The sequence below is a fragment of the Carlito syrichta genome, unplaced genomic scaffold, assembly GCF_000164805.1.
Source record: "Carlito syrichta isolate Samal-C Ts95f unplaced genomic scaffold, Tarsius_syrichta-2.0.1 Scaffold123289, whole genome shotgun sequence".
NCBI lineage: Eukaryota > Metazoa > Chordata > Mammalia > Primates > Tarsiidae > Carlito > Carlito syrichta.
The window spans coordinates 202,514-225,007 of NW_007067385.1; the positions used below are offsets into that span (position 1 = coordinate 202,514).

Consider the following 22,494-nt stretch of genomic DNA (forward strand, 5'->3'; position numbering starts at 1 on the left):
AGGGCGGCGGCTGAGGCTCAGGGATGGTTGCCGGGTACAGAGAGGCCAACCCGGTTGAGGCATAATGAAAGCAGAACAACAGACCTGCTGAAACACGGGAGCGGGTGGGGAGAGGGGAGAGGACCCCAGGGCGGGGCCAGCAAGGGGGGAGGTATAGGTGGAAACCCAGAGCTCCGGGCCGGACGTGTGGCAAGGCGTGCATTAGACACCCGAGCAAAGCCACTGAATGAGCATGGCGACCTGCTGCCAACTCAAGAAACCACCTTCACAGAGTTGAGTCTGCGTGGAGGTACGAGCCGTGCTGGGGAAAGTTGGTTATTGACCTGGAGATGTGACAGTGGGGCGACTGTTGCACAGAGTTTCTGGGTGCTGATGCAGCTGGAACAACGTCCCACACCCGAATCAATCCAGAAAGTGATGGCTCAAAACTATGGCAAGGGCCTCTAGTCCACGGATGGGCCCCAGCCCCCCAGACCCAGGCAGCACGGGGGGCTGGGGCTGTGAGCTTCCCCCCACCTCCTCCTCCTCTTCTTGGTGCTGCTCAAGGCCTGTACTGAACTCGCTTTTCTCTGTCTGGCTCCTGTCTACCTGCCTGAACGCAAGCTCTGTGAGGGCAGCAGCTTCTCTGTGTCCTCAAGGGCAACTCCCTGACTCCTGGCTGAGTACCCTGGTTCACCGTAGGTGCTCCAAAAGTATGCGTGAGTCAAGAGTGGACGGATGGTTGGATGAGTGATGGAAGAGTGGACAGACGGGCAGGCAGGAGGACGGATGAGTAGATGGACAGATGGATGGATAAATGGAGGATGGATGGATGGAAGGATTGGTGGATGGATGAGTGGATGGACAGATGGATGGATAAATGGAGGATGGATGGATGGAAGGATTGGTGGATGGATGAGTGGATGGACAGATGCCTGAATGGATGGATGGATGGGCAGGCAGGTGGATGAATGAGTGGATGCACAGACAGACGGATGGACGGATGGGTGGACGGGTGGATGGATGGATAGATGGGTGGATGGACGGATGGATGGGCAGATAAGTGCATGGATGCGTGGATGGATGGAGGGAGGGTGGCATGGATGAAAGAATTTGGACAAATCCCTTTTTTTCTCATCCATCATTGAGCATTACAGACCTGCTTTGCTCAGTTTTATGAGTACAAGAAATAGGGCATATACACACCATACATACATAATGCAGATACACAGTTAAGCACAGCTTTTAGCACATACAGTCAATAAATGGTGGCTATCGGCATGGGGTTTACGATTATTAAAAGGACCTAGGTTCTAACGTCACAAGATCAGCTCCATCGGAACCATGAACCCACAAAAGCCACACAGGCAGGAGAGGGAATGGGGCGAGCTAGCCACCCCTCACGCCTCACCTCCCTTCCCCAGACCCCTGGGGCCCTGAGGCCAGCAGGAGACCATTTCCCGACGCCCGGGCCTCCTCCGAGCCCCCCTGGACAGTGGAACCCGACTCATGAAAGGAAGGCGAGTGAGAAACCAAAGAGATGCCGGAATTGAGAAATGGCCTCATCTGCAGACCTCATTCCGGGGCCCTTCCTCCTCCCCCCTCTGCCTCGAGGAAAAGAGCAAGACACTTCACAAACAGTCCGAAGGAAAAAAATTCTAATGGTGAATAAATATTTTATCACAGAGACTTAATGCAGCAGTGTTCAACTCACCCAAGCCATCTATCTGGAGATATACAACTTTAAAAAGCTCAGGCTCTCGGAGAACATTTTATTAATGACCTGTCTAGTTAAGAGGAGGAGGGAGTTTAGGTTAAAAAATGCATTAATACCAGTCGGGTACTCGAATGGAAGAAAGGGGTCAGGGGAAGGAAGCGTGATCAATTTTTAACACGCCCTAAAAAAATCCACACTTAGAGGAAGGACACATTTATTACTAATTATGCAATTATTTCATTTGGCCGTGTGGGGGAAGAAAAAATACTTAAAAGCCCTTTTTCAATATAGCTAATAAAGAATTTAAGAATCCTGCTTTGTTGTTCTTCCACCAAGACATAATGAGGGGCAGATCGGAGCTGACCCATCCCATGGCCCCCCCAGCACTTGTGCTGGGCCGGCTCTGCTCAGCCTGGAGCTCAGGAAGACGCTCTTGGGTCCGAGGGGTCCCAGGAAGACCTGGCCTGGCGGAGTCCTGGGCTCCTCAGGGTTGGTGAGTACAGAAGGTCAGGACTGGGAGAAGGAGGGACCCCTAGGGAAACCCGACTTCCAGGAACCTCAGCCCACACCCCGACTTGTCCAGGGCTCAGCCCCAGTGAGGTCTGGCAGGCAGAGAGGTCCCTTCCATCTGCTCTGATGCTCTGGGCAGACTGGAGGGTCAGAGCTGGGCAAGGAGTCCCCGTAGGAGAGGCCAGGTGGGCAGGAATGCCGTGAAGATGATAATGATACTGATGGTAATGTCACTGTCACAGCCCGAGGCAGACCTGAGACGGGGACGGTGGGTGCTATCCCTGCACCGTCCCATATCACACCCACACCTGCCTGAGGACCTGGGTTCCCCACTTGCTCTGGGGCAACAGAGCAGGGATTCTGGTCTACCCTCCACAGCATGGCCAAGCTGACTCCAATCCTGGTCCCTCGATGTACGGATGGGAAACTGAGGCCCTAGGAAGGGGGTGCAGCTGACCAGGGCTGCACAGTGAGTGTGAGAAAGCTGTGGCTAGAGCCCGTGGCCCATCAGCAGTGTGGCGGTTGGCCGGTCATTTAAGCTCCCGGGCCTCAGTTTGCTGGACCTAAAATAACCATGAAAGGAACGAATGCCCTTCTTTCTGTAAAGAGCAGCTGCCAAGAACAAGTCAAGTCGGTGGACATGAATGTGCACCTGAAACACACAGGACACAGAGGGCTGCACAGGTGGGAGCTGCCGTTCTACCTGCAGCCGCTCCATCCACAGTCCTGTCTCCCACCACGTGGTCAGCTCTTCCTCTCATGCTCCCCACCCCCGCAAGATGAGATTCCGAAGATTTTAACGGGTCTATAAGAGTATCCATTTTTTTTCATTTTTCTGCCAACTCAAAATAATTTAGCTATCAGAGGGAATGTGGAAATAGTTTTGTGATACAGAGAAATTTTTATTGTAGTTGAAATGGGATTGAACTTGTATAACGTGGTGCAAATACTATGGAATGGAAGAAAAGAAGGAAGGGGGGATAGGAGGAGGAGGGAGGGAAAGAGAGGTGGGGGGGAGGGAGGGAGGAACCAGACTCACCACACAGGTCCCTCAGGCCTCTCCCACACCCAGGGAAAATTCAGAGGAGGGTTCACACCCATCGGGCAACTGCCACACTGCAGGCCTGGGCCAGGTGCCTCCCCAGCCCTGGTGGCCTTGGCCCTCATGACAGCCCCTGAGCCGGGAACCACATGCCCCCTCACAGAGGGACGAGGGGCTCCGGGAGGGGAAGAGACTTGCCTGAGGCCACATGGTGGCCAGCCAGGACTCAATCCTGAAGCCACCGTCTTCCCCATTACACAGTGGGACTCTGAAGTGAGTCCGACCCAACAGGACCTGTGGTCCTGCCCTGGTCTGCTGCACGACCACGGGTGAGACTCCTCACCCAGCTAAACAATCTCAGTATCTGCATCTGTAGCACGGGGACAGGCCTGGCCTCGCGGGGCTGGGGGCGCACAAAGTCCTTGGGGCAGGCTCCCTCTGGGTTCGGGGCGGGGTGGCCCTGCTTCCGATCGTGCTGCTGGTAACCACCCCCTGAGTCACCCGTTCAGACTCAAGGCAGATGTGACTGGCCGGAGGAGGCAGAAGCCGGGGGGTTTCTGGGTCCCTAAGTTGAGTTAGAGACCAGGCCTCTGGGGCCAGACAGGAGTCCCTGAGGCCCCTGAAGTGTTGGCTGACATGCCTGTCCTTGGCGCAGTCTCATGAGACAGGTGCTCAGCCCCTGGCTCGGCACATGGCCGCTCCCAGCCTCCACCATGGTCTAGCTGCCGCATCCTGGTGCCAGCCAGCTCCAGGCCCCACTTGCCACAGGGCTCCGTTTCTCTGGCCCCAGGGCCTTCGACTCTCCCAGCTGCTGAGCCCAGCCCCGCCTGAGGCACTTGGACAGGACAGAGCCATTGCGACCTCCCAGACCAGCGCCTGGTCGGTCTGTCTGAGGGAAGCCAGGCCGAGGAAGGACACAGGATAAGCTGACACCTGCTGGCCCTGGGGCTGCCCTGGAGCCTCTGGGTGTGAGAAAGGGCACAGCCCTGCATGTCGGGCAGCAGATGGTGAGGGAGGGCTGGTGGCCCATTCCACAGAAGCTGCAGGCAGGGGCGGCGTGTTAGATGAGCTCCAGTCTTAATCCTCCACCATCAAGCCCCTCCACTTCAACTGTCCAGCAACACAGGAGGCCCCGACAGGGGGGTGCCCACCCAGCCCATGAGCCAGCACCCCAGGAGGGACAACATGCCTCGCTAAGGAAAGAGCCCTGGGTTGGCCTTCTTACTCTCCCTCCAACTCACTGTGATGGAGATTTGAGGCAGAATGGGGTTTCTGGCCAACCTGAGGAGGGGGTGGTGTAGACAGGCCTGGGTTCCGGCCCAGTGTGGCCCTTTCCGAGCAGCTGCCTCACTTGGGAGAGTCCACTGGGCTCAGAGCCTCTTCCTGGGTGCCCCTGGGCTGCTGTGATGCAGTGACGAGGACGGCGACGGAAGAGGGGCCTGGGGGTGCCAGGCCTGGATGTGAATCCTGACCCTGCTGCTTCCTGAGGCTGATGCAGCTTTCAAGGCTGCCTGGGGGCTGATGGGGTGGCTGCCCAGGCCGCACCTCTACCTGGCTCAGAGGCGCTCAGAGCCGCAGTGCCCTCCCCCCAGCAGCTCACCTGGCAGGAGGAAGGTGGTCCTGGTAGCAATGTTGATCTCCTGCAGGTGCTCAAGGGTCTCCGTGTGGAAGAGGCGGATGGAGGAGCCCGAGGAGAAAGCCATCCAGACGCCGCTGCCCGCCTTCACCATGTGCGTCACGCTCACCACCTCGTCCTGGTGCGCCTCGAAGCTTTGCTGTGGTACAGAGGGATGGGTGTGGGTGCCAGGCCCCAGCCCAGCCTCCAGGCACGCCCCTTCCCCCAGGCAGCTGTCCTCACTCCTGCAAGAGCTGCTCAGGGCTGGAAGGCAATCTTAGCCACCAGTGGTGGCGGAGAGCGCTGGTGTGCAGGGCTTGCCAATTTCCATAGTGTATTTACATGACACCCCTCAGTGAGGAGCTGGGGAACATGCACATTCTCACGTGCTGGCAGGACTGGCCCACATGCCACAGGACTCCTGTCAGAGCAGGGACACACACAAACACACACACACACACACACACACACACTCTCTCTCTCTCTCTCTCTCTCTCTCTCTCTCTCTCTCTCTCTCTCTCTCTCTCACACACACACACACACACTGACAGGACCAGCATTCCATCAGAGCCTTATCTTGCAGACGAGAAGACGAAGCCGAAAGCCAACAGAAGTAGTCACGGTTCACATGTATTATTTAAAGTGACAAAGGCAACCCACAGAACCACGGGGTGGGGGGTGGGGGAGTGGTGAGGGTCACATCCTCATCCACAGAGAATGTCCAGAAACGGAAACATCAAGAAGCAGCAGAGAAGACAAATGAGAGGAAAGCGTCAGTGGACAACAAACAGGGAGGTGAAAACATCCTCATCCAGAAGACAGGACTCAGGGAAGGGGGGAAGCTTCAGGATAAACCTAACTTTTGATTTCATTGGATTTTTTATTTTTTCTGCTATTTGATTTTTTTTTCTTGTAAGTGATGTGCGATTTTGACCTTAAAACAAACTAAAACTTTTTTAAAGAGAAGTTACAGACGGTCAGCCTTCCCATCTCTGCAGAAGGAAGCCCAAGTTCCTTAACCTGAAGGAGAGCTTGGCATAGGCTCAGTGCCTGGTAGGGCCTTGCTCACCTGACAGGTGTTCTTGCACCCCTACTAGTGGGCCTGGCATGGGTGTAAATACAGTGATGGACAAGGTAAACATGGGCCCGCCTGTGGAGAAAGCGTTCCCAGTGCGTGAGACAATTAAAACAAATAAAGGTGATCTCAGATAGTGACCATCACTACATGGAAAAAACAGTGAAGGCCATTACGATTGGGTGGTCAGGAAAGGTTTTCTAGGAGGTGGCATTTAGTCAGAGACCTAGATAAAGGGAAGGAAACAGCTCTGGGTGGTTGGGAGGATTGGGAGAGCATTCCAGGCAGCTGGCACCACAAGTGCAAAGGCCCTAAGGCAGGAACAAGATAGAGGGAGGATTGGTGTGGGGTCAAGGTGGAGAGACAGAGATGGGAGAAGTGGGCAGGGCCAGGTCCTTGAAGTCCACGGTGAGGAGGAGGCTGAGCTGGTAAGTGACATGCTCAGTGTTACTGTTAAAGAAGTTCAGGTTGAGAACTCTTGGGGGGGCTGGATGCTGGTCTGGCCCGGAAGGCCCCGTGTGGGCTTAACAAGTGGAGTGGGAAGACCAGGACTCGGTTCTTTTGTCCTGAGAGTGGCTCCGGCCCTGGCCCTGGCCACAGTTCCATCCTGGCTCAAATCACTAAGAGGCTTTCCACCAAGATGAAGAAGCTTAGGGGGTCCTGCGAGGAGCCCAGAGGTCGGGCTTATTCCCGATCAGAGCACAGGCTCAGGAGGGTGAGAATGAGAGCTGTCTAAAGAAAGTGCTTTTTCTGAACAGCTGAGTGGCAGAGGAAGGGGAGGGGGAAGGAAGTTGAGACTCCCCTGGGGAGAGGACTGGAGAGGCAGAATCTCTCCAGAGGCCAGGCTGCCCTAGGGGCTGAATTTTACGGTACAGTCACCCTTTACCAAGAGGACCCCCAGAGCAGAAGTTATCGTTTCCTTTCAGGCCAAAAGTTCACCAAAAGCAGGGACATGCTGTCCCCACCAGGTGAGGGCTCCAGGGACAGAGACAGACTCTCCTAACAGGCTGAGCATGCTCAGAGGGCAGGGAACTGTCTCCTCCCTCAGACTGGGCTCAGACTAAGGGCTTCCAAGGTGCGGGGGAAGGGAGGACTCTCTGTTCCTCTTTCAAGACAGGGTCTTGTTCTGTTGTCCAAACTGGAGTGCCGTGGTACAATCATAGCTCACTGAAACCTCCAACTCCTGGCCTCAAGTGATCCTTCTGCCTCAGCCTCCCAAGGTGCTGGGATTAGGGGTATGAGCCACTGCACCCAGCCTCAGTTCCTCTTTTCTTAGCTCCCCACACTCAGTGAAGGTCCAGGAGCTGGAGGCTCAGAGCCTCTGTTTCACAGGGGAGGCCGAGTCTCCTCCCAGCCTCCACAAGTCAGGCCCAGTCCATTCGGTGCAAGAGAAGGACTGCTCCCCATCTCCCTGGCCTATCCCTTCACATCCTCTGCCCACAGCCCTGGTGACACCAGCTTTCATGTCTCTTCCCTTGAGAGGACCGCTCCTTCTATGAAACCTGCGGTGGGTTTTGTTCTGCTGAATCAGCCTCCAGGAGGAACGTCCTAGCTTCAACGAGACCCCCATCCCCCACTTCCCAAGACCTCGCTGGGAAAAGCCAGCTAGGGCACCATCGACCCCAACCACAGAGGCTGACTCTGAGGCTGGGGGTTGGGAGGGTTTCCTCAGCACCTGCTATTGGGGAGCAGACAGGTGGCTGAATGGACACAGAGCAGCAGGGGAGGCCCCTCATGCTCCGTTGACAGACTTTTCCAAAGTGCAGCACACCTCCTGGCTCACAGATGCACGAGCACGCACATGCTGAGAGAGGCATTGCGCCCCATGGTGCATCCGGCCTCTTGCCCTACTCCCAGGAAAGGAAGGTCAGAAGCATTGCCTGTCTCCGAAAAAGCTGAGCCTACAGAGTCGGGGACCACGGACCGGCACCTGAATCTGCAGTCAGCCACCCTGCATGCCGCTGCCGGAACCTAATTAAAAGAGAAGTCAGCAGTGGCAATCCTGGCTCATTTCTCCAGCAGCATAACAAGACTGCCTCCAGGCCCAGAGGGCTTCGCAGAAGGCCTGTGCCAACCTGCCAGGCCGGGGGGCAAGGCGGGTGGGGAAGGGCGAGAAGAAACAGGAAGAACAGCTGAGCAGCCCCCGCCTGGCCCAGCCCCTCATGCCTCAGTTGCCTCCGGGCTCCCAGGCCACCAAGCCTGCCCCAGGCCCCCTCCTCGAGCCTCCAGGCCCCACTGAGCCTCCTGGGTCCACAGGGAAGGGAGCAGGTGGAACCAGAGAGTCATGCTGGCATCGCAGGTCTCAAGGGGCTGTAGAGCTCGGTGCTCGGGGTGAAGGCAGGCTGCAGGGGGCCCAACCCTGGCTGCCCACTGGGCTTGGTGTTGACAGGCCAAGCAGCTCCTTGTGTTTTCCAACACAGGGCATTTGCTTACCCAGAGAGGAGTTCAGAACTCACTGTCGGGGAAGGACGTCAGCTCACCAAGCTCTGCTCTCTTCTCTCAACCAGAGTGGGTGACTCCTGGCCCACCTGGCACCCCAGTCGCAGGCCTCAGTCTCCCAAGGTGCTGGGATTACGGGTATGAGCCACTGGACTCACCTCTGAACTTGTCCTCTCTTCCCTGGCCAGTCTGGGCGGTCCAGGAGTTGAGGGCTGCCCTGCCGTCTCAGAGGCCTCTGTCCCCTTCATCCAGGAAGAAGGCCGCCTGTCCCCCTACCGGGAAGGCCCCTTCCTGCCCTCTTGGCCCCTGTCACCGAGGCACAGCTGTTTACTGGGTGATCATCCCATACCAGGAGCAGCTCTGTTGGGATTATATACTAGTCTGCAAACATGCCCCTCAGGCTACATCCAGCCTGCGCCCATGTTGCTAAATCAAGCATTATTGGAACAGAGTCACACTCACTAACAGAGAATCGCCCGCAGCCTGGGATCATAGCCCTCTGACTGCACAGTGCTGGTTCCTGGGGAACACAGAGGTCCACATGGGCATCCTGAATGTCCCCAGCAGGCTGGCCACGCTGGGGCTGCACAGTGATGATGAAAGTATGCAGTGGGAGAGAGACATGCGGATATTCCTGGGAACCAGGGCTTCCCGGAGAGAAGACAGTCAGGTGTGGAAGGAGCAGGCAGGGGAGACGCCAGGACCTCAGGCCTGAGCTGCAGGCACCAGGATGAACGCGAGGGGCTTATTCCTGGCCCTGTCTGCTAAAAGGGCCTGAGGCAATGGTACCCCAGCAGCAGGGCGCGCACGCTGACCTTCATGTTAAACCTCATCCTCATGAGAGGAAGCCAACCAGGGCACCCCAAAGATATGGCAAGTCCTTGTCACAAGGCAGAAGAGCAAGGAAGTGCTCGAAGAATGATGGTGAGTGTCCACAGGACCCAGCACCAGCAAGGAGGGGACCCCATTGGCCAAATCTGAGACAATCAGACCATCGAAAATAAGGATGGTCCTGACTACAGCACATTGAGTTGTAGAAGCACTCCAGGAATTTGCAGTGACAGTAAAGGGGAGGGGGTGAGGTGTGGGGCAGGGAAAACTCTGGAACTAATGACAATTCATCAACGCAAGAGGAAGGCAGAATGAGACAAGGGTACACTGGCAGTCACCAAAGGGTCTTCTGTGGATTCCAAAGCACATGGGTGAGGGTTGAGCGTCAGGACATTCTTGTAGTCTCCAAGAAGCACGCACAGGTGACTCAGTGATTACAGAGGGAAGCCAACACCTTTAGGTGGAGAGACCCAGCAAGCCCCACCCTTGCCAGGTGATCTGAACAGGGCCTGCTGCATTTCTGCCTCCTCGGCCTCCGTGGGAGGTACACAGCCCACCTCCCCCACCCCACTTCCCACCCCTCCCCCAGCTCCTGGCCAAACACTGGAACCCCATGGGAGGAAACCGCAGGGTAATCCCAGGCCGTGGGACTTTTCACAAGTCGCTGGCTGGCCTGGACTTCTCCAAAAGGCCAATATCATGAAGACAAAGGGATTATTCCAGGTTAAAAGGACACTAAAGAGACATATCAAAGGCAGCGTGCTCCTAGGCTGGGTCCTAGGTGGAGTTTAGGGAACGGCTCTGGAGGGTATTTGGGGATAGCCGGGCACATGTGCGTGTGGATAGTGTGTAGATAATATCAGTGCACTGGTGCTGACTCCCTGGTGTGGTTAGCCACGGCATGAGGTGGGCGGTGCCAAAGGATTTAGGGGCAAAGGTAATGATGTCTGCAACTGACTTTTTTTTAAAGTGTGTGTGTGTGTGTGTGTGTGTGTGTGTGTGTGTGTGTGTGTGTTTGGCAAAACATTACCAGTTGGTTAACTAGGTGAAGAATATTTGTGTGTTTGGCAGGTGCAGTGGCTCACACCTGCAATTGCAGCACTCTGGGAGGTCAAGACAAGAGGATCGTTTGAGGCCAGGAGTTTAAAATTAGCCTGGGCAACATAGCAAGATCTTCATCTCTACAAAAAAAAATTTTTTTAATTAACCAGATGTGATGGCTCATACCTGTAGTCCCAGCTACTCAGGAGGCTGAGGCAAGAGGACCCCTTGAGCCCAAGAGGTCAAGGTCACAGTGAGCTATGATCACGCCACTGCACTTCGACCTTGGTGCCAGAACAAAACCCTGTCTCTGATAATAAGAAGACTATCTTCATGCTTATTGTATGATTCTTTCACCTCTCCTATAGTTTGAAATTTTTCAAAGTAAAAAGTTATGGGAGGAAGTACCTGCATAATGAACATTTCTATACCTAACTCTGAATTGTACCCCACATCTTTAAAATAAAGGACAAAAAAAGTTATGGGGGAAAAGGCAAAGTTATTTTAAAAGTTGGCAGCAGGACGGGAGGACAAGGGTCTGCCTCTCAGCCCCTGGCTCCTCTCTGCCGGGGTCTCTTCCTTCCTCTGCAGTCGGGGATAGGAAGAGAACGTGCCCGTAGGTGCAGCGAGGGTTGGAGGGTGTGCGCCGCTGCCCTGTGGGTGCCCACGCGTGCTATCAGCTGGGACAAACCCAGGCACTGGCCAGCCCCCCGGCCACTACCCTGCGGCCCTGCCCCCGCCACCTGCCGCAGGCGCCAGCACTGTCAGTTTCAGGTGAGTGAGACGGCTCCAGATAATGCTGACACCGCCAACCTTCAGTCGTACAATATTTATGTGCCTCCAGGTGACGCTTCTGAGCATGGCTTCCATAAATTCCCAGGGTGAGCAGCTCAGCACTCCAAGTCATTAGAGCTGAGATGTTGCCCAGGAGCTGGGGGGCACGCCGGGCCCCAGGACTCGTGGGCAGGGCGCTCTGAGGAACCGGCACAGGGCTGCGGGGCTTCTACTTCCCAGGCACCCACTGTGCGCCAGGCCTTTCCAGCGCCAGGCTGGGCACTGCACACACCCTCTCTCCTTCTCAGAGAGTTATGAGAGGAGAGGGAGGGGCCCGGGTGACCCGGCTGGGCAAGGCGGAGCAGGGTACCCACCTCCCTGTACACTCCAAGCTCATGCACCCTAGATTCCCAGAGTTTCAGAGGAGACTCAAGCCAAGCCCCTGAGCAGGTGTGAGTGTGAAGGAGCTCATGTCACCCACTCCCTGCCTGGTCACCCCCAGACGGCTAGCCCTGGAAGGCTCGGTCATGGGCCAGGACACCCACTGAGCACCCACCAGCACCTCACCCAGTCGGCCTCTCTTTGGCCCCACAGCAACTTGGGAGGGGGCGCCACCCTCCCAACCTGGAGGACACTGAACTTTCTAGACATAATGGGGGGGGGACTCCGCCAGTAAGGGGATGGGCTGGGAATGGAGACCCAGGGTCCTACCTGTTCTACACAGCTGTGCTGGGCGTGCAGACAGGCGTCCTTTAAAGACAGTTCGCACAACTGCTCCCTCACTATCCTTATCCAGCTCACTCTTATCCATGCTTCACAGCTAAGGAAACACGCTGAGAAGCTCCATGGTGTTTCCTCAGGGTGACCACCACGTCCCAGTGTGCCCAGGGCTGTCCGGGTCACTGCTCTGGAAGTCCCAAACCCCAGAAAACTCCTAGTCCTGGGCAATGGAACTCCAGTGCCCACACTCTGCCTGCAAGCCATGGATGGATGTCTTCCTGTGGGCTCCCTCCGACTCCTCGACACCCCTACCCTCGAGTCTGGGCTGGCCGAGGCCCAGGGCCCATGTGCCATGCGCAGCTCTGCCCTTCCTGGTGCATTTCTCAGGGAGGCCCAAGGCACAGCCTCCCCTCCCCCTCCTCCCAGCAAGCCGGTTGATGGCTCAGGCCTCAGTTTACTCCTCCGTAAAGTAGAAGTCAGATCAAGCCGCTAACTGAGACATCACTGGATGCTGGACTCTCCCAGCTCAGGACATCATGGGATCCTGTGAGGAACAGAAGGATGGACATCCCTGCCTGCTCCGAGATCGGCAACCAGTCCCAAAATTTCCTTTAACAATCCCTTTGGAGCTGATTGTGCAAAATTTGATATATTTGGTATGTTTTTCTAGAAAGACAGTCAATAGTTTTTGCCAACATCTCAAAACAGTCTGTAAACCAGCCTTACCCCCATCCCCACAAAGTTAAAAATTCCTACACTGAGTCCTGACTGTTAGTGAGCACAGAGGAGGGTGGGCACAGACGTTGGCATTCACCCTCTCGTCACCCCAACAACAACCCAGACCAAGGCATACAGCAAGCACCACTGCAGAGAGCACGATCCTGCCATGGACATGGCATGGCTGTGCCAACATTTGGCCTTAACTGAATTATTTAATTTTGAATTGAAATCCCACTCTGTCCCCCAGGCTGGAGTGCAGTGGCACTATCAGATCACAGCTCACCACAGCATTGACCTCCTGGGCTCAGGAGATCCTTCTGCCTCAGCCTCCTCCTGAACTCAGGAGATCCTTCCGCCTCAGCCTCCCAAGTAGCTGGGACTACAGGTGCACGCCAACACACCTGGATAATTCTTTTTGATATTCTGGAGAAACAAAGTCTGGCCCATTTTGCTCTTAAAAATTAAACTACTGAGCCCACGGGTTCGAGACCCGCCTGGGCAATTTGGCGAGACCTCATCTCTACAATAAATCAAAAAAATTAGCCAGGTGGTAGCTCGTGCCTGTAGTTGCAGCTACTTGGAAGGCTGAGGCGGAAGGATCGCCAGAGGCCAGCAGGTTGAGGCTGCGGTGACCGGGAATGGCCACTGCACTCCAGTCTGGGCGACAGAGTGAGACGGCAACTTAAAAAAAAAAAAAATTAAAGTAAACTCGGGTAGGCACAGCAGCTTACACCTGCTCAGCACCTTGGGAGGCCAAGGCAGGAGAATCGCTTGAGACCAGGGTACGAGACCAGTCAGGACAACAAAGTGAGACCTCATCTATACACACACACACACACACACACACACACACACACACACACACACACACTCTCTCTCTCTCTCTCTCTCTCTCTCTCTCTCTCTCAACAAAATCCATGGGTATGTCTGGCTTTTCTGAAATATGAAATATGCATGAAAAGCATCTCAGAGAATGGGCTGTGAATATTCTCATTAGGCCTATTTCATTTCCTTTGGTTTTCTTCAATTATGAGGGCCAGCCTCCCATGTCCTCTCCAGCCTTGCAGCTTTAGGACGAAGGGCTGGGCTGCCAGCCACCTGGGCCACCTGGACCACCAAGCCCCTCTGCTGTGAGTCTTGCCTCCAGTGAATGCTCCAGCCTCATCCTGCACAAGCAGCACCAGGGTTGAGCGGGGCTACCCAGGGCCTGCGTCTGCCCAGTCGCGGGGACCTGGTGAAGACGGAGCTGTGGCCTCACACCGTCTCCTTATCTGTTTACCGCTTGGGAGGGGCAGCAAAGCCAGAGGCCCGGGGCCGGGCCCACAGGGCTCAGGCCCAAATCCCGCCACCTCCTGCCTCAGTTTCTTCAACTTTAAAATAAAAACAGTACAAAATAAAAACAGGATAAAAATGGTAACTACCACACAGAGCTATTGTAGATTACGAGTTGCTATGAGCCAAGAGCTTGGGACAGCCTCTGTGACCCATGAGTCCCGTGAGGGTTAACTAAGTGGTGGGGGGGTGGTTGTCAGTCTCCACCTGTGTGTCCCCCACCACACCCAAACCAGAGAGGCAGGGCCATAGAAAAAGGATACCTCACGTGTGTGACAGAAAGTACCGCTGGGACTGCTTCTCTGAATTCATTCGGCATCCCGAAGGCGAAGCCCCCAACACGAAATAAGGCTCGCAGTGAACCCAGCTCACAGTGCGAGTTCAGCAACCATGAGCTCATCGCCTGACACAAGGACTCGACGTGCCCTGTGACGGCAGGCATGCACGCCCCCACCCTTCCTGGGTTCCAGCAAACCTCACGCAGCAGGGAACTGCCAGGCCCTGGGCCACAGTGCGGCCAGGAACTCAGCGTCCTATTTACACCCTGACGCAGGCAGGGGCTGGAGGGACGAGGACCATGAGGGCCCAGAGGGGAGGTGAAGAACTGGTGGGAGATGGCCAGCTCTGCGGAGCAAAGGCAGAAAGTCTGAGTGGCCTGCGAGATTCTGCAATGTGGGAAGACAGCCTGGGGGTCCTGGGACGTGATGCGTGCAGACAGAGCCTGGTGGGAGCTGGGACCTGTCCAGTGGCTGGAGAAGGGGACTTCAGGGAACAAAGACCCAGAGCGGCCAGCCGGGGTACCCTAGCTTTGGGCCAAAGACGGTCTGGATGGTTCGGACACAGGGTAAGGTGTGACAGGAGCTTGTTCTAGAAAGATCTTCCGACAGTCAAGCCTCAGCATGAGGCCCAGAAGGTATCCCCAGGGCTGGCTGCTCTGCTCTCCTCTGAGTAGAGGCTTCTCCTGGAGCCTAACCCACGCCCACCTCCATCTCTCCTCCCAGCCTCCCCGCCCCGGGATCTCAGTGGTGGAATCCTGGTACCTCCCTTGCCCCACCCCTACACCTGCTCACAGTGTCTGCTCAGAAGAGCTTAGCCAGAGGGGGCCTTGTGGACACCTAGAGGTGTCAGACTCCAGGTTCCCCTTGGTGACGGCGCTGGTTATGGGGGGCTGTCATGCAGGGCGTGAGAACATTTCCACACACGAATCCATGTCTGAGACTGCTGGCCAGCCGCAGCTGCCTGAAAGTTCAGAATTGGCGTAACCAAGACAAAGCTAGGACCAGTCCAGAGCATGAGGGCGTGTCCCTGAGCCCCATGGGGGGAGGGGGAGGGGAAGGCTGGGGAAGAAGCCTGGGAAGGCTGGGGTTTCCGGGCTCCATCCAGAACCCCAGCTCCCAACTGGACGCTGCCCACAAGACTCAAGCCGCCATCGGGGGCATACAGGATACAGTCATGGGTCACTTAGCAACAGGGACACTGTCCTGAGGAATGCGTGACTGGGTGATGTTGTCACCCTGCGAATGTCACAGAGTGAATTTACGCACACCTATGTGGTGTAGCCAACTACACACCTGAGCTGTGTGGTGCAGCCTGTCACTCCCAGGCCACACACCTGCACAGCACGGGCCTGCACTGAATACTGTGGGCGATCGTAACACAATGGTGTTTGTGTCTCTAAACACAGAGAAGGTGCAATAAAAGCAGACATTAAAATCGCATGGTGCCACTGTCACATAAGCAGTCCATTTCATCCAAAACACCGTTCTGCAGCGCTTGACGGTGTTGATCTAACCCCTTCCCTCTCACATGCATACCTGCAGGTGCACATGCCCAGACATCTGCCTGCCACCCAGCTCAAGACACCCCCCAATCTTGCTGAACCCGCTCTGGGAGACCATCATCAGGGCCCTGCCCTCCTGGGCTCCTCAGGTCAGCGGGTGCCCGCTCAGCAAACGTGTGCTGCTCTGGGCTGGTCTGGCTGGCCATGCTATGAAGCCCCGTCTCTCTCGGGTACCTAGGGAATCTTTATCTGGGGTCAGCTGCTCCTGTCAGGGCCTGGCGGCTATGTGAACACACGGGCCAAGGGTTCCCAGGACAGCCGGAGCCTGAAGGCCAGAAGCCGGGCAGAAGGAAGAGCTGGTGTGGGAAGGAGGAGGGATAGGGTGGATGGGGAAAAAGGAGCGCGAGACCAACTTAGCACCATACTTGTGCCACCGTCGGAGAGAGCAAGACATGGCCCTGCCCACGGGGAACCTCCCAGTCCCCAGGGAGGATGGTGCAGGTGTGCACATCGACAAGACACAGTGGACCACAGGGCTAGGGTGGGCAGAGAATGGCAGTGCCAGGCATGGGCTTTAGAGTCAGAAGCACCCTGGGGTCCTGGCATCCTGAGCAAACCTCTCTCTGCTCCTCTTCCCACCAGGCCCTGCCCTGGGTGCCGCACCAATGCAGTCGTTCAGTCCTGGGGTGGGGTCTGCACTCACACTCACTCTACAGGTGGGGAAACTGAAGCCACTGGAAGTGGAGCCAGCCAGCCCAGCTCTGGAGCCCACAGAGGCCACCATCCCAGCCCATCGGAGAGGACTGTAGAGGCAGCCAGAGGGGTTCCCTCCCGCAGACGCGCCCCACAGCCCAGCTGCTGGGCTCACAGAGGTCAGCCTGCAGCGGCCACTCTGACCGAGCACAGAGCAGGCACCAGCCTGCACCCTCTCCTTCAGGGTCCCCAAGTGCCCAGCGAGGGAAGTTCCCTAGTTATACCACGTCCTGGCTCCCGGCCTCCACTGCGCTAAGCCCCTAGCCCCGGGCCTGGCATTCAGCAGATCCACGTCCCTGGCTCTCTTTGTCCCCTGCCAGGTTCCAGAAGGACTGGGAAGCTGCCCCTGTGGATCTGTCCTCCCCCTTCCCCTGCTTCAGGGCTAAGAGGGAAGGGGGTTGTGGAAGAACTACACAGAGGGGAGGCTAGGGCGGGAGGCTGGAGCACTGGCAGCTGAGCCTGGAGGGGCTCAGGACAGGACAGCCCTTCTTGTACTGGCCGCCCCTTCCTCTTCTGCCTTCCCCCTCCCTGCTCCCTCTCCTCCTCCAGGCTCTGTCTAGATCCGGAGCCATCAGGGCCAAACTTCTTTTAAAGAAATGCGAAATCCTTTCACCAGCCTAAGTCCTCCTGTGGAGGGGACCGAATACTGAACACAGGGACGATCTGAGCCCTTCCGGGTGAGGAGCCCCGCCCTGACCTCCACTGCCCCCTAAGACCTCCCTTGAGAGGTTCCCCACACCCTCTGGGCCCGGGCAGAGTCTGAAACCAACAGACTTACTTCTCGACCCCTCCTCACACAGGATCCCAAGCCCACCACCACCCGCATTCGTCACAAGCTTCCTGGGAGTTCTCCTGGACATCTAACCTCAAGCCCTCCTGCAGCTGGAACACGCTCACCACCTTGTGAACTCGTTCCTGTCGGAGCTTCCTGGGAAGCCTCCACAATCTTTAGAAGATCGATTTGTCAAGTTTTACTTGCCAACTTTTAATTTAAAAACATAACAGGATGACAACAACGACATACACGTTTTTTAAAAATTAAGACAAAACGGCTGAACAGAGTTCACTCCGCGGAGAGACGCACTCCGCGACCCCGCACGCTCCAGCAGCGGCCCACACTCGGGTGCCTCCGCTCGGCTCTGGGGCTCCGAGGACTGGGCCCGTGGTTCACTCTCATGCCGATTTGCATACCATTACCCAGGAAGCCCTGCGCCGGATTTCACTTTTGCAAATTCCCACCCGTTTCGTGTCATAAATAAGATAGGAGACAGAAAACTAATACAGCCCGGTGATGCATTATTCATGCCGCGTCACACGGGCATGATGGATTTGCAGCAGCTAATACATGCAAACTAAGTTTGGGCCCTAAACATGAAAATTAGGGGTGGGGAAGGCGGCTGTGTGTGCGGGGACAGAGGAGCTGGTGGTGTCCGGGAGCTCGGGGAAGTTTCTTCTCTGTCGTGCGTAGGGACAGAAAGCACAAGCCCCGGCGTCACAGGCCAGCACGGCGGTGGGAGGCGTGGAATGACTGAGAACACACGCTCAGGGACACACCCTCATGCTCTGAAGCTGGCGACAATCAAGCCGCGCTCAGGTGTTCAGCACGCCCCCTGCCCACACATCCCTTCTGCCCTCGGGAAAACAGCAAAGGCAGCACCCGCCTCCCCAAGACCTGCCTTTGCCCTCGGTCCCCCTTCACTGAGCACCTACTGTGTGCCAGGCCTGGGCTAGGGCACCAGGGACATGACGGTGGAGCCGGTCGAGTCTGGGCTTGCCCTACTGAGTTTCCTTCTGGTTAATCCTACGAGCCACCCCAAAATGTCAGCATGCAGCTGTGATATGATGCTAAGCCGCGGGTCACAGGGTGTGACCCGTGCATGAGGACTGGGACTGCAGGGAGTCTTGGCGGGCTTCTCTGAGGGTGGGGAAGCCGCAATTAACCACAACAGCCCTGCGAGGCGGGAGCTGGGCCCGGGGTCCGAACTCTGGCACCCCTCGCCCTGTGTTCTGGCGTGTTCCAGGCAGGGCCAGGCCTGGGGGCTTCTGCAACGACACCAGAGAGGCCCCAGATCTGCTTGGAGGGGTGGGGGGCTATCACAGAAACACCTCAAGCCTGGGGGAGTGGCAGAGGCAGGGACCCAGGCCCTTGCTTGCCCTTGAGTGACAAGGCCGTCCCACCTGCTCCATCCAGGCAGGCCCCAGCCCCACTGGCCACAGACGCTCTGGCAAGCCCTTTGCACAAGCTCCGCCCCTTCCCTGGGGACGGCCTCCCTGCCTTACTTTCCCCTGGGACCCTTCCCCAAGTAGCCCCAGGAGTGCCCTGCCTCCTCCCGCCCAGATTTTCAACGTTCAGCCCATACAGAATGACTACCCCCACCCTATCCCACAGTCCCGCAGGCGTCTCGTCAGCCGCTCTACAGAGGCAGTTCTGCCCTGAAGGAGGGTACCTGCATACCTCACTATGCCAGGCTGTGCTATGCCAGGCCCTGGGACACACCATGAACACAGTAGACAGGGCCCCCTGTCTCCATGGCACTTACATCCCAAGGTGCAGATGGACAACAAACAAGAAGACCATTTCAGAAATTAGTGGGGTGCGGTGGCTCACACCTGCGGGAGGCCGAGGCAGAAGAACTGTGTGAGCCCTGGAGTTCGAGACCAGCCTGGACAACATAGCAAGATCTCATCTCTACAAGAAAATTTTAAAAATTAGCCAGGCACGGGAGCGCACGCCTGTAGTCCCAGCTACTTGAGAGGCTGAGGTGGAAGGATTGCCTGAGCCCGGGAGACTGAGGCTGTGATGAGCTGTGATCGTGCCGCTGCACTTTAACCTGGGCGCAGAGAGAGACCCTAACTCAAAAAGGAAAAAAAAATCAGAATGTGATCAATGCTCTGACGGCTTAAAGCCAGGTGATGACAGGCCGAGGTGAGGGCAGCCACACTGAGGAGGTGGCAGTTAAGCGGAGACCTGAGCCACAGAGAAGAAGCCCTACAGGGATGGGAGTGGCATTCCAGGCAGAGGGAACAACAAAGGCCTGGCCCCGGAAGGAGCCCGGCACGTTCCAGGACCCACAGAGGGGCCAGCACGGCTGCAGCCCACACATCCAAAGGCCTGGCTTCTAGTCTAAGTTTCTGTCTGTAAAATGGGCCCAGTGAATCCCTCCACAGTGCTGCAAAGTTCCAATAGCATGACGCGCATTCACAGCCCGGCCGGTCCCCAGCACCCCTCCCGTCACTACCACCTCCCTCCCACGAGCCGCTTGGTGGGCACCCCAGCCCACGCCACATAGGGGGCAGCCCTGCCCCCGTGCCCGTCCTCCCCCGCCCGGCAGAGCACACTACGTGCCGCAGGCCTGCTGTCAGCCCGTCCCCAGTAAGTTTTTTCAAATTAAGATGCAACAATCATCCCACAGCCGGCTTCCCCCTCCAGCGATCGGTTAAAATGAACTCCCGACAACTGGATTAGGCTTTGAAGGCGGTGCGATCCAGATCGTGAACGCGGAGGACGCGGTGTTGACATGGGCCCGGTGAGCGGTATTATTAACAGGCCCTGCTTCTGCTTCCGCTGGGATCAAGGAGCTGAATGAGCGGTGGGTGGGCGTGCGTTCAACCCAGAGACAGACCGTGGGCGCTGGCTCTGCGGGGGACGGTGGATGAGCGGACCCAGAGCAGGGACCCACTGGGCAAGGGGCTGCGTCCCTGCAGAGTAGGCCTCAGGGGGTCAGTCCCCCCTGCTAGGAAACCTCTAGCCTGGGCGTGGCTCACATGGTCCCTCACTGCAGCAGACGAAGCCATTTCCAGGACCCCAGCACTGGCCTGGGCCGGCATCCTCCACTCCGAACAGCAGGAGTGGGCTTCATTCAAGGCGCAGGAGACCACCTTGTTTCTGCTCGGATGACCGTGTGCGGTGAAGTTGGCACCGCGCTGCACACGGAAGCTTCTCAGTTTCCTGGCTGTGGACAGGTAATGCTCCTTCTGGCCCCTCAGCAGCTGAGGCCCCTCTGCCTCTCCAGTCTCCACCCTGACTCCCCCCGCAGCAGTCCACGATGCCCCCCAGGTGAAAGACCACAGTGAGCAGCTGGTCCCGAACTAATCTTTTTTTGAGAAAGAAAGAGAGAGAGAGACCATCTCACTATGTTATCCAGGCTGGTCACAAACTCCTGGGCTCAAGTGATCCTCCTACCTTGGCCTCCCAAAGTGCTGCGATTACAGGCATGAGACACCAAGCCCAGAACTAATTTTGTCATACTCCCAAGGCGGTCTCCCATCCGAGCATCAACCGCAACCAACCCTGCTTAGCTTCCCAGTTCCCGGCAGATCCCGCGCCTGTGGGCCATTAAGGGCCTGGGTCAGAACACATCTTAAACCACCGCAGCCCTGTGCCAGGGCCTGGTGGCCACAGGGTTCCCAGGACGGTGCAACTGAAGCGCCATGGCATGGGCCCAGGGAGGACCGTGCAGCAGCTGGCAAGGCACCACCCCCGTCCCGCCCGCCATCCATCGGTCCCGTGCTCCTAGGGCAGCTGGCTGCAGGGGCAGGCTATTGCTCCAGTGAGGTGAGGACTGGGGCCTGGGATGGCCTCTGTGCCCTGTACTCACTGCAACCCCGCTTGCCGAGTAAACGACCAACACAGCGACTAGAGGTAAGCTTGGCGGCAGTAACTGGCAGTAACTACAGTGACCACGAATCCCGGTCCGCCACCGCCTACCACGCATGTGCCAGGCACCATGTGACGCAGCCTGTTGATGTGAACATTCTCTTCCATCCTCCTAGTGACTCTCTGTAGTATGGCTGTTACCCCAGTTTACAGATGAAGTGACTGAGGCCCTGGTGACTCGTCCAAGGCTGCACAGCTTGGCAGGGGCAGAGTTGGGGCCACGCGGAAGCAGCCTGCTTGCAACCCGCACTCTCCGAGGGTTGGCAAGGCATAACCCCATCCCGCCCGCGGTCCATCTGTCCCGGGCTCCGAGGTGGACGTGGCTAGGATGGGCAGGGGTGGCTCCATCCAGGATGCCGCCCCACTCCTCCACCTCCTGAAGGTCCAAGTGTCCCAGGCTGCCCAGGGAGCCTGGGAGGGCCCCAGAGGCCCAGCCCCCTCAGCAGCTCGGCTCACACCAACCCACAGCCGCAGCTCCTCTCCACGCCCACAGGCCTCTGCCTGCGGTTCTGCAGCCCCAACCTCTTCCTTGAAAGATTCTCCTGGGCAGCACCTCCCAGGTGGCCCTGGCTCCGAAGTCTCCTGCCACCGCGCTGCCTCCTCCCTCCTGTGTCGCGCTGCCTCCTCCCTCCTGTGTCCCCCTCCCCCTGCTGGCAGGCTGAGCATGTCCTCAGCCCACAGAGAGCACTGAGGGCCCGCACCTTCCCGTCCCACTCTCTCTGCTCCTGGGTTTTTCCTGTCTCAGGGCTCACTTCCCCCATATTGAAAACGGAGGTTAGGTCTCCCCCATCAGACTGGAGGCCCTCCAAAGGCCGGCTGGGTCTCCCCCATCGGGCTAGAGGACCTCAGAGAACCAGCGGGGTCTCCCCCAGCAGACTAGAGGATTTCAGAGGACGGACTGGGTCTCCCCCATCAGACTAGAATCCCTCCAAGGGCTGGCTGAGTCTCCCCATTAGAGTTGAGGCCCTCCAAGGGCAGGCTGTGACTCCTCCATCAGACTGGAAGCCCCCACGTGCAGGCTGTGTCTCTCTATCAGATTGAAGCCCTCCTCCAAAGGCAGGGCTGTGTCTCCCCCATCAGACTGAGGACCCCCCTCCAAGGGCAGGCTGTGTACCCTCCATCAGGCTAGAAGCCCTCCATGGGAAGGCTGTGTCTCCCCCATCAGACTAGAGGACCTCGGAGGACTGACAGGGTCTCCCCCATCAGATTGGAGGCCCTCCAAAGGCTGGCTGGGTGGGTCTCCCCCATCAGACTAGAAGACCTCAGAGGACCAGCGGGGTCTCCCCCATCAGACTAGAGGACTTCAGAGGACCGGCAGAGTCTCCCCCATCAGACTGGAGGCCCTCCCAGGGCTGGCTGAGTCTCCCTCGTGGCAGTTGAGGGCCTCCAAGGGCAGGCTGTGTCTTCTCCATCAGACCGCAAGCCCCCATGTGCAGGCCGTGTCTCTCCCACCAGACTGGAAGCCCTCCACGGGAAGGTCATGTCTCCCCCACTAGACTGAAAACCTCC

At 57.3% G+C, this 22,494-nt stretch overlaps 1 protein-coding gene across 1 annotated transcript in view; it reads right to left on the reverse strand.

The window, feature by feature from the left end:
• ARHGEF10L (Rho guanine nucleotide exchange factor 10 like) overlaps positions 1 to 22,494 on the reverse strand; it is a 39,549-nt gene that overhangs the window by 5,552 nt on the left and 11,503 nt on the right. The window contains exon 5 of the mRNA XM_008048259.1: positions 4,849 to 5,023. Within this exon, the coding sequence (XP_008046450.1) occupies positions 4,849 to 5,023 (175 nt within the window). The remainder of the gene's footprint in view (positions 1 to 4,848; positions 5,024 to 22,494) is intronic.